Source organism: Gekko japonicus, unplaced genomic scaffold (genome assembly GCF_001447785.1).
Source record: "Gekko japonicus isolate JY-2015 unplaced genomic scaffold, Gekko_japonicus_V1.1 scaffold397, whole genome shotgun sequence".
In the NCBI taxonomy this organism is placed as follows: Eukaryota; Metazoa; Chordata; class Lepidosauria; order Squamata; family Gekkonidae; genus Gekko; species Gekko japonicus.
This window is the reverse complement of record NW_015170286.1, coordinates 380,485-392,727: the sequence shown is the minus strand read 5'-3', so window position 1 is coordinate 392,727 and position 12,243 is coordinate 380,485. Positions and strand designations below refer to the sequence as shown.

Here is a 12,243-nt window from a genome sequence, read left to right as displayed (position 1 = left end):
TCTGAGAAATTTCGATTGTACTAACTCTAGATCTTTAAATTTACTCTCTGTAAGTATTTGTGTTCCATATATCATTTGTGGGAGAGCTTTGCTCAAGAATAGTTTAAGAGCGGCCGGGACATACTGGGCTCCCTCTTTCCTAAAGAAGCGCAATATAGCATTTGCGCTCTTTTGTGCTGAGCATGCTACATTTTGGAGATGTCTAGAGGCCTTTCCGTTAAATGAAAAGGTTAGTCCCAAGTATTTGAAGTTTTTAACTTGCTCTACCGGCACCCCGTCCATTGACCATTTCATTTCTTTGTATTTTTTATGGAAACGCATGATCTTTGTCTTTGAGTAATCTACAGCAAGTAAGTCTTTTTGGCATTGTGCGCTAAATTTTTCCAACGCCGTATTTAAACCTCCTCTAGTACGTGAGAGAAGCACAGCGTCATCTGCATACATTAAAACTGGGATTTTTCTTCCCATGCCCAAAGTGGGTGCTGAAATATCAATTTCATGCAAGCAAGTTATCAAACAATTAACATACAGATTAAATAAAAAAGGAGCAAGAAGGCAGCCCTGTCTGACACCTTTTTGGGCTTGAATAGGTCTTGATAGCTTACCATCAGGCAAGAGACAAGCAGAGATGGTCTCCCACCCAAGTCAACCTTGCTTAGTTTCCAAGCTATGACAAGATTGAGCTAGCCTGGGCTCTATTAAGGCTGCTCACAAAAGAGTATACCATAGAGAATGTTGTTGGTCTTTAAGGTCCTACTGGACTTCAAGCTTGTTCTACTACTACAGACTAACATGGCTACCCACCTGAAACTATAACACGGAAGAGATCTAACACTAACTAAGTTGTCCAAGAAAGCTTATACATAAATAGCTAAATTGTTGACGTTTCAGTGAAAGGCTAATAAAGAAACAGTACAAGACTACTGCTGACCTTCAGAGGGTGTCCATACAGCGTAACTGCCAACTTGCCATATTCTTGTTTGTACAAAGATGGCTAATTGACCAATATGCAAACCAAAGTCATGAAACAGTATCCCAGGTACACTTGGTTGTATGTGTTCCACAGCTGTGAGGCTCCTACTGCTGAATGGCACCAGTTTTATTATAATGTCTGAACATTTGCACAGTCTAGTTGTGTAACAATATATATTTCTGGACCACTGTTGAAAAAATGAGTAGCCACGTGAATACAGAAATTGGTCAGTCCCATTTACTAGTGCAGTATGTAATCTAATGTTAGCAAAGGAAAGAGCTGTTTTCTCATTTCTTTGTACAACTGAGGTTCACTTCACGGAAATTTCCAAGAAATGGCCAATGCTAGGGTGGATGAACTAGGACGAGCTATTTCACTGTACCAAAATGTTTTCAAATAAAATTAGAAGCTGAGCTACCCAGCAACATCACTATCAATAGAACACCAGTACAGTGTCAAAACCCTGGGAGAAAAAATCAATCAGAAAGTCCATAATTCCTAGATAAGAAATGGGCTAATCACTAAGTTCTCAGGTACTCACACACATGCTCCTGCTAATCAGATAAAGATATTGCCCTTACCTTGAAATAAAAATGCTTTGCTGGCGTTATGTAGCCCAGACACCTGTGTAACTCCAATGGACATGTTGAAAAGATCCAGTTCCGAGATAATATCAATCTGTAAATTGGGATCCATTCCGAAGCCAACAACTATTTAAAAAAAAAAAAAGGAAAACAGTTCACTTTTCATTCCAAAGTAAAAGAGTTACATATTCAATGCAATATGGCTATATGCATATACCATATTTTGACCTGTGCTTATCCTACAAGTAATAAACAGTGTTCCATTGCTTTAACCAAAAAAGTGTTCTTTTATTTCCTGGTTTTTGTTGTATTTATCTATTTAAGCTATTTCTATGCTGGTGCTTCAGTGTCCTGCTTGAGACAGCTTACAAGCTAAAAGAAAGTAAACTAGATGTCAAACAAGCTTTAAGGGGGAGGACAATCCAGAGGTGAGCTGCCACCACAGGGAGAAAAAAACCTGTCTCTGGTGACCGCTCACCTCACCTCTGAAGGCAGGGGCACACAGAGCAGGGCTTGAGAGGCAGATCTTAACTGGCAAGCTGGATGTCTTGGGAGGAGACGGTCCCATGGGTACCCTGACCCCAAGCCATTAAGGACCTTAAAAGGTAAGAGTGAATACTTTGAATTGTGGGAAATGGATGGTTAACCAGAGAGCCAGTATGGTGTAGTGGTTAAGTGCGTTTATAATAGGACTCTAATCTGGGAGAACCGGGTTTGATTCCCCACTCCTCCACTTGCACCTGGCTGGATGACCTTGGGCAAGCCATAACTCTGGCACAGCTGTCCTTGAAAAAGAGCAGTTTCTGTCAAGAGTTCTCTCAGCCCCACCTACCTCACAGGGTGTCTGTTGTGGGGAGGGGAAGGGAAAGGAGTTTGTAAGCCGCTCTGAGACACCTTTGGGTAGTGAAGGGCGGGGTATAAATCCAATCTCCTCTTCTTCTACAGATCTTTCAGAACAGGAGTGATACGACACAGTAGCACCCCCAAGCTATGAACCTCATCCTTCAGGGGGAATGCAACCCCCTTCAGGACAAGCTGACTCTGCAGTCTCTAATCATCTTCTCCACTGACCCAACAGCACTTCAGTCTTGTCTGGCGTGAGCTTCAGTGTTACTGGCCCTCATCCAACCCTATAGGTACCTGTTCAGGACTTCCACAGACTCACCTGGCTTAGCTGTTAAGGGTAAATAGAGCTGGGTGTCATCCACATACCGGTAACACCTCACTATAAATCCTCACTGTTTTGTATGTGATATAATAAAGGCAATAATGAAGGCAACAGTATGACAAAGGACCCCTGCAATTAATCAAGGTGCAACAATACAGTGAAAACATAACTCATGCGAAGAACTCTCTGGCTTATCAGACAAGCGATGTCCAATACAGAGCCAGTGTGGTTAATGGTTAAAAGCACTGGAAATCCAGTTCAAACCCTCAGGGTACAATGAAAGCTCACTGGGTGACCTTGGGCCGGCCAGTCACTCTGTCTCAGTCTATTTCACGGGGCCATTATGAGGATAAAATGAAGGAGGGGAGAATGATGCTGCAAGCCACTGGGGAGAAAAGCAGAATATAAATATCCAAATAAATAAATGTATGCTCTTTCATCCATAGAAACTCTCTGTTGGATGCAGCAGAACAGGGTCAAACACAACCAGCATAAAGAGAAGAGAGCCTTACAGATCTCCAAGTATATTCTACAGAAAACAAAAAGATGGAGACATTGAACTGTTGAAAGAAAACCTTAAAGAGCTGAGGGAGCTATGATTGACACTATGACAAAATAGTACCCGAGAAACCAAGAGAATTAAGAGATGAGTGGTTTACTGTATCAAAAGCCTGCTGTCCAAATCCAGAAAAGGGGAACAGAAATAGACCCTATGAAGAAATTCATTGAAAGCACGCATCAGAGCAACAACAGCAAAAGCAGATTGGAAAGGATCAACTATACTCCTGGCAAAAAGTAAAACATATTGGGAAAGAACAGTGTGTGATACCTTTACAGAGAAGAGGGAAAAGAGAGACTGGGCAATAGTTAAAGAAGTTCAAAAGATCAGAAACACTGTCAGCCCTCTCAGCTTGTTTGCTTGAAGAGGCCATAGTGTCATGCAAGAAGGCTGGAACTTGCATGACATAAAAAGAATTTCAAGGCGTCCTCTCCATTTCAGCAGGTGATCTGCACCGGCAAAGCTGAAAAGTACAGAATAGAAGAACCTCACCAGCCGCAGCATGCATGTAGCCTGCTGTTAGGGAGCACGTGAAGAACTATGAGATTCCAAGGAAGTCCTTGTCTTCACTCAGTCAGTCCCTAGTTCTGGTGCATTTACTGCATCTTTGACACCTTGCTAGACAAACACAACCAACACTGGGACAAAGTTTCCCACCAAAAGGAACATTAATCAAGCTTGTTCATTAATCAATCAAGCCTGGGACATTAATCAAGCTTGTTTTCTGCAGATGTAGCTGAGAGGCAACACCATCTTCAGGTAGGTATTTTCCCCGTGTGCTTGACGTCAGATATGAGGATTTTCTTCCCCTCTCACATGACAATTTACTGCAACAGTGGATGTGTACAAAACACTCCCCAAGGAAATTATTGTCCCAAATGGGGCGATACACAACCTGTAAATTCCCTGCACCTGGTAATCAAACTGAATGGGGATACATGCAAGCTACCTACAGATGGCTTGGAAGGTCCGATGTGCTAAATGTTTTACTGTTGCTTTTTTTAGGGGATTTTATTTTTATCCAAAGTTGCCTGAGGCAGGCTGTATTTGAGAAGAAAAATGGCAGATGAAGGGAGGGAGCTTTAATATCTTAAAGATGAATGCCCAGTATTATGTCTCACATGTAGATTTACAGCAGGCCTCTGTGTCATACTTCATTTAATGATTTTTGAGGTAGAGGGGTTAAATATTCCATTATCAGAACTTTTTCCAAACAGACTGAGGTACCTATTGAGCTTTGGACTTGGTAGAGTTTCACAAAAAGGGCCAATGAAGGAAAGCCGCTTAATAAGTTTTCATTTCTCAGCTCAAAACTAACCTCACTGAACTGCTTCTTCATACATGGCTAGAAAGACATGGAAACCCTGACCCTTCCCACTCAAGGGTACACAAGCAACTTCAGAAGAGGTTGTGCTAAACAAGAACAATGAAGAAAAGAGTTAAACATCAGATTCATCCTCCAGAAACAGCCTTGAGTAAAATATTTGGAAGAATTAACCACAGAACTTCGTTAAATATGTGGTTTGGGCCTTACTATGCATAAACCTACCTCACAAAAGCCCCGTGCATATCAACAGAGACATCAAAACTAAAATGCATCTGGTCAGTTCCATGAGTCCTGGTTCTGGTCTTATTTTTACAGGAGGAACAGGAAACTGAAATTTCTCTAGTCACATTTTCCCCCTGCCTAGCCTTTTCCCCATTAGTGGAAAAGATGTGCAAGGTTACCCTCATAACTTTTATTCCCATGGGACAAAATTATGGGGGTAACTCTCCATGCCTTTATCTCCATAGAAACTGATGGCGGGGGGGGGGGCTGGCTTGAGAGGAAAGTCTGCAGGAAGGGAAAGGGTTAGGCAACCCTTCTTCCAGCTATTCCAAATACCACTTTCTTGCACCTGCTGGCTCAGCCTGCTCTCTTCTGACACTGGCATGCTGGGAGCCCACGAATCAGAGAAGCCAGCAATGGATGGTCTGCACAATGACACAGTAAATGCAGCTGCTATCCCAAGAAAATAAGAGCCCAGTGCTGCAAAGCAGAAGCTAAGGACAATAAGAAAAGACGAGGTGACAGCGGCACACCAGCCTCATGCAAACAGGCAACTTCCAACATCATTGCCTTTGCAGAGAAAGAGAAGGAGGAAGATTCCCACAGCTCTGGTCGATTCCTATAAATATGATACCATCACTAAAAATAAGAGTATACACTGACAGGTCAACATGAAAACTGCTTCTGCATGAATTTGATCATGGAAATAAAGGATAACACCACACTATACAAATAATCAAATATCACGCACCACTTTCAACCAGTCAAGAACAACAAACACATGAACAGATCAGAGCGGGGGAAAGTACACAGGAGGGCAACCAAGATGATTGGGGCTTGGAACACCTTCCCTATGAGGAAAGGCTGAAGAGACTGGGACTTTTCAGTTTAGAAAAAAGACGACTAAGGGGGGACACGACTGAGGTTTATAAAATTATGCATGGTGTAGAGAGAGCTGACAAAGAATTTTTTTCTCCCAAAATACCAGAGCATCCAATTAAGCTGATGGGCAGTAGGTTCAGGACAGACAAAAGGAAATACTGCTTTACACACAGAGAGACTGAAATGTGGAATTCGCTACCAGAGGTTGTACTGATGGCCACAGGAATAAACACCTTTAAAGGGGGATTCGATAAAGTCATGGAAGATAAGTCTATCAATGGCTACTAGCCATGATGACCGAGGGGAACCTGCACATTCAGAGGCACTGATTCTCTGAATTACAGAGCCAGGAAGCAATATCAGGGGAAGGCCTCAGCCTCTATGCCCTGCTGTTGGCTGTCCAGAGGAACTTGGCCACTGTATGCCACAGGATGCTGGCCTACATGGACTATTCGTCTAATACAACAAGGTTCTTCTTATGTTCTTACAGGGTGCCAGTTTTCTTAAAATATAATGTTAATTGGCTTTACATCTGTTGTTGATTTTATTCTTAACAGATATTCAGAAGACATATAGAAATGTGTCTGGCTTTTCTTTCAAGATGGTACTGCCATCTTCAGTTATTGTAACTACAGCACATAATGAACAGCAGACCTGGGACAAAATGTCAAGTGCCAAGAAATGTAGTGTACTGTGAGAAATGGAACTTGCTTTCTAAGCCAAGCAAACACTGGCACCTAAACGCGTATGTTGGTGCCAATTAAGTTAAATTGCTTTATCAGGGAACAGGATTGCAGCCTACTGCACTTTTTATCATATATATCATCTTGCTCTTATTTAGTTCTCTATTTTTGTAATCAATTTTCTGTATTTCTTAGGCTATTTCTTGCTTGCATTGTCTTCTGTAATCCTAGTCCTATAGCATTGTTCACTGGATGTCTTAGGCTGTCCGACTGCATTTATATACGTTGTAACCCACCTTAAGTTTCAGTGAGAAAGGTGGCCTGTAATAAAATACAGCAAATGCACCGTTATTACTCATTTGTGGCACAGGAACAAAGACTTGTTTTTTCCAGGAATGCTCCCAGCGGTTAACCACAATATACCATATTGTGTAGAACTGGACCTACTGGTGAATGCTGTACGGAAATAACTTTGCTTAGGTGTATGAGATAGTAAAGCTGATGCCATTTGGAGTGCTGTCTGCACAAGCATCTTAGGTACATACTGGACAGCATCTACAATATTATACCTTACTCAAGATCCTGGAATAGGCATGGGAAGTGCGGTAATCTAAAATGAGAAGAAATGAAATGAGCTCAGTGAGAATAGCTCCTAGAAACAGTTACTGAAAGAAGAGAAGCACAGACGACACAAGGCTGAGAGTAATGGGGGGAGTGGTGTGAAGGGCTCTGGAGTCTGGAGGAAGAAAACACTAGGAGGGGAAAAGTATAAGAATGGAAAGAGTTATGTGGCACTTGTCAAGAAGAAAACAGATTGACGAGAGACTCTTGGGCCAGAAGGAAGTTTGAAATTAGCCAGCTAAAATGTGAACTTCAGGGTCCATTGGTATCAAATTTCATCTACATAAGAAGAATTGTGATCCAGTCAGGGTTCAGCCCTGTAGTTTCAATAGCTATAATACCTAGACCAAAACCGGAATTTTATCTACACAGGAAGAATTGTGATCCAGTCCGGAATCAGGATTCAGCCCTATAGTTTCAGTAACTATAATATCTAAACAAAAATCTTAGCTTCCATGGGGTGGGAATCACTTTTCCATAAGTCGCTTCTACACCACTGAAGTAACAGTTAAATAGACTACTTGAGCATGGACTCCTTTCTCCAGTGTAGTTTCCATAGTCAGGATCCATACAACTGTCTCTAGTTCACAGGACTTGGACCATTTCAGTATCACTCCAGCCATGAGAGAAGTGATCATCAAAACGTTTAACGAGTTCCATAATCAGTAAAAAATTATTTCAAAAGAGTTAAATGATAAAGAGGCATTTGCAAAAATCCACAAAGAGGAGAGATTCTCTCAGAGGCTGATCACGATATATTAGGAAATCATGGGAGAAGAAACTGCCCCTGGTTTTAACAAAATAAGCAACTCACACAAGGCCCACTGGCTATAATGTCTCAGAGCCACTTTGCAGCTACTTCTTATAAAGATCTTACCTGCCGTGAGTAAAATACAGTACGGGTCATACATTTTCCTACCTGAAAATTGTTATGTAGATTGTAATGTTTAAAGGACCCCTTCATAATAAGGGCAGGCTACTCAACTAAGCATCAGCAGTTGGACAGCTCCTCTGACCTCTATTTTTATGACCACCAGTCTGCTTATCTCTCCAATTAGGAGTACGTCCCTGACACAGCAATGATCCCAACTTCAGAGAAGCTCTTCAGCAGGGTACTAATATGCTGCTTTTCATACCTATTCATTTCTTGGCATGCAGAGTTTGGGTTTTTTTTAAAAAAAAAACCCAATGAATAATTAATAAACACAAAAGAATAAAGCTTCTATAGTATAACCGAGTCAGTTTTCCTCCCTGTAGACTGAAAACCTCCTTCTGAGATACTAAGGAAGAGCAGACAGCTGCTTCATTTGTATCCACTGCCTTAAGTAAAATAAATGGATGAAGCAGTCCCATTTCTCTTCCTAGAAATTAAAAAGAACCATTAAATAGAAAACCATTTCCACTAAATACAACACAAATCACTGGGTTTGGTTTTTTTATGACCCTGGTTGAAGTCAAATCCAAATTCCGACTTTCATTACTTCCTCACTTTAATGTGTCTGAGAAAGATGAAAAGACTTTGACCCATTCACATTAAAGACACTGTAGCATTTTCACAGGCCTGAGTTAGATAATGCCTGATGACAATTTTTTTTAAATGCTTTTTTAAATTCATCATCCCAGTGTTGGAAACTTATCACCATCTGGTGCTTTTATCAGCCTATGTGGACCATGGCTATCTGGACCATGGCAATCATGGAAGAATCTTGGCTTAATTTAGGCACACCAACATATACTATGGATAACCCCAGTATACATCAAACTGTTCCCCTCTCAAATATATACTTCTTAGCTGTACAGAACACAAGGAACTTTCAAATTAAATACATTTGATTATCTAAATGAAAATATCTACCAGTGAGCAGAAAGTTAACAACTGCTCAGGAAAATGGAAAAAGGACTCACCAAGGCTTTTCAGATTTCTTTAAGTATTAGGGCGGTTTTCAGTGGATGAGAACATTTCAACTAATTTCATCATCCATGTAACCTGCTCATGCACAATCCCATGAGCTGTAGCTCAGTTGCTAAGAATCCACCTGTGAGCTAGCTGCATGGATGACCCATTCAGCTACTGATAATATTAACTGCAACTATGGATGACCTATTCAGACACAATATATGCAAGGTTAAGCATTGTCAGGTTCCACTAATTCCATTAAGATAACAAGGAATGAAATCTGTAACTGCTTAACTTTGGCTGAATTGTGCCGGAAATGTCTACATATATATATGGACTTAGGGGGGTCATGAATTATTTCCATGGTGCTTTTAACAAAGTGTTTCACAAACTGTCTCTCATTTCACCATATGCCAAGGAAGTATACTACTTGTAAAACACTCAAACTGCCATATGACAGGTGACAAAATTCAAACTTTGTCCAAAACTGCACAGTGAATTTTTTTATGCAGGGGTCTGAACCCATCTCCAAGTTCAGCTATTCAACCACTTGACAAAGGCTCACTCCAGGAGCTATCCTATGGATCTGCCTAACAGTGTCAAAACCTTAGGGCCTCACATTCAAACAGTACCAGTGCTAAATCTGGTTTAAAAATAGATATTGGGTTTTTTTCACAGATCTCTGGACACTGACAGCTTGATCCTGTACACCAAGTAAACCCTATCATTTTCAGTGGGACTTCCTAATCAATACTCTTCAGATTGCAGAATTTAGTAACATGAGATAAGGAGTGATACTATACTGTCTGCAACTATGGAAAACACATCCACAAAAATGGTGTAGAGAAAAATCCCTTTAAAATCTTCTGAAACTGAGGCTATTAACTAGGCAACTTTAGACAAGAGTGAAGATAAAATCTACTCCTGCACATATTTTCCCTTTCTGTTAGATGTTAGCTGGAATGTTTTTACAGCGCATTTTCCAGGTCCTTCCTAATTGCACATAGAAGATCTACTACCCTAGAGAACTGTTCCCATTAAACCACCCCTTTTAATTAAAATGGCCCTCACTGCAACAAACCTAGGAAGTCCTCCGAAGGAGGAGAGACAGAAGGAGGGGAGCTCACATGCAACCAATTCGTTCTGCAGGCTTTCCACATTGTGAAGGCAGCCTGCTCCAGTGAGTCCCAATTAAAACAGCTTCTTGTGTTAAGATAGAAGACGGGTGACTAAAAAGAAAATCCTCCTGTGAAACCCTCCCCTCCCACATATCCAGACTGCAATATACTAATGAGTTCGTGCCTTAAAGTGTTCTGATAAATTCCTCTGTCTAGCCCCAGCACCAGGCTCCCCCACGATGTGAAATGAAAGGGTTCGGGAGACTTCTGCCGGCACTTCCGTCGGGTCAAGGGAACCCTCGGAGACGTGACCCTTTGTTTCTTTCAAGTGAAGTGCAGTGGATTTCCCGAAAGCTTTCCTCCGTCGGCTCTTTCAGTCCTTTCCATCTTCTATGAGCAAAGGGGAAAGGAAGGTGCGTGGGAGGGTTCCCTAAACTTTTCCCGACTGAATCTTGCGGCCGATGAACGAGCCAGGTTCCCGGGAACAGTCCCCAGGAGCAGGTGGAAGGAGCAAGCGCATCCCCGAACGCTCCAAAAGCACCCAATTAAACCGACGGATTTTTATTTTTTTTCCCTAGGGAGAGCTTGGCTTGAACAAGGGCAAGATCTGCAGCGGCGAGATTTGCAAGCTGCCTCTCAAACGCCACGCAACTCCCTGAAGTCGCCGGGTTTGATCAAGGCCATCTTAATGGGCCGGGATGACCGCATCTCATTTCGAGATCTCCAGCCGTTCCTCCGCACCCTTGAGCGTCTTTCTTAAACCGCCCCCCCCTCCCCCGAACAGACACGCCGTGTTTCATGCAAATCCAGGCTAGCTGCGCGGCCGAGGCTGCGAAGACAATAAAAGAGTACCACCCATGTATACAGCCTTCGACAGAAGCGCTTCGCTTTCCTACCCCTACGAGATAACCCAAAAGCCTCCTCTCCTGGCATTCTCCCCCAAGGAAACGGCCTCTCTCTGGCCGGTAAGAGTCACCTGCGTGTGTGATTTTTTTCCCCCCAACAAGTTAACAGGAGGGGAGACAAATCCTTAACAGGTGCCCTGCACTGTGCAAGCACATCTCCTTGCAGACCGTCCAAAGATCAGGTGGGGGGTGGGGGGGGAGAGGGGTTCGAACAATGACAGAGACACCAACCGAGCCCGTGCAGCTGCCTCCGTCCTCGGCGTGTCGCTGGTCCGGAAGAAAAGGCGCTCCCTGAAACAGATTGGCCGGGGTGGGGTTGGAGCAGGACTTGCTCGGTCGTCTCTAAGAGAGCACCTGCCATTACAATGCAAAGTTTCCGAGTTTCTCATTGCAAGCCGCGGGTAACAGCATAAGACGGTGGGGTGGGGGGGCTTTCACCCAAGGATCACACGTCTCCTTCGCATCCAGCACGCTACAAAACACCCTCAAGATTCTGCATTGTCTCTCCGTCTTCTCCCCGAGCTGTTTTATTTTTAACCATACGCCTCCCCCTCTTTTTCTGCTCTAGATTAATCGCATGATTCGATCAACAGAAAAATACTAGACACCCCACCCCTTTCCCACGACCCCCTTGACAATCCATTCCCACGCAGCCCAGATTTTATGCTAACTCGTAGCCGGAGAGTGAAAGAGTGATCTCTGAGCCTGAAGATAAAGATAGCGACTACAGGGGGGGAAAGGGGGGGAAAGGGGGGGGTAGATAGTCTACAACGCCTGCTGGCTACCTTTTGTCTTTGCAGTGGAGCCAGAAGAAGGCGCGACGGTCCGTATTAATATCTTTTCTTTATTAACCACGAGCCCTTCGCTGGCCGGCCCCTTGCTAAGATGCTCCTTGGGGCGGGGATACCCCCCCTCCTCCCCCCCGCGTCTTACCTGCTCTCGCAGCTGCCAGGCAAACCCAAACGCCTACAATTAGATCCATCGGGGCTCGTCGCGCCGTATTCCCCCGTAGAACCCCGTTCGCCAAAGCCTGGCTTCCGTCCTCTTCGCCAGCAGAGCCGTCAAACTTGAAGCGCCTGTTTTGCCAGGGAGAGAGAGGGAGGGAGAGAGCGAGAGGAGGAGCCGCCGCCACCAACACCACCGCCAGCGGCCAGCGCTACTACCCTGGGTGAGCCCACGTGCTCTCGGCGGGGACGCTGCCCCGGCGCGGGCGGCCCTTTCCCGTGGCGCTCCGCGGCTCACGCCCAGCCTGACGCGCAATCTTTGTTCGCCTCGTTCCCCGCCGACGCCCCTGCCGCCTCCAG

The 12,243-nt window shown here is 43.8% G+C and overlaps 1 protein-coding gene across 1 annotated transcript in view; it reads right to left on the bottom strand.

The window, feature by feature from the left end:
• The window catches only part of NELL1 (neural EGFL like 1), a 759,185-nt gene extending 747,264 nt beyond the window's left edge, over positions 1 to 11,921 (bottom strand). Inside the window, exons 1-2 of the mRNA XM_015417871.1 lie at positions 11,873 to 11,921; positions 1,555 to 1,683 (exon numbers count right to left, since the gene is read on the bottom strand). Coding sequence (XP_015273357.1) covers positions 1,555 to 1,683; positions 11,873 to 11,921 — 178 coding nt within the window. The remainder of the gene's footprint in view (positions 1 to 1,554; positions 1,684 to 11,872) is intronic.
• Between the last annotated feature and the right edge of the window lie 322 nt (positions 11,922 to 12,243).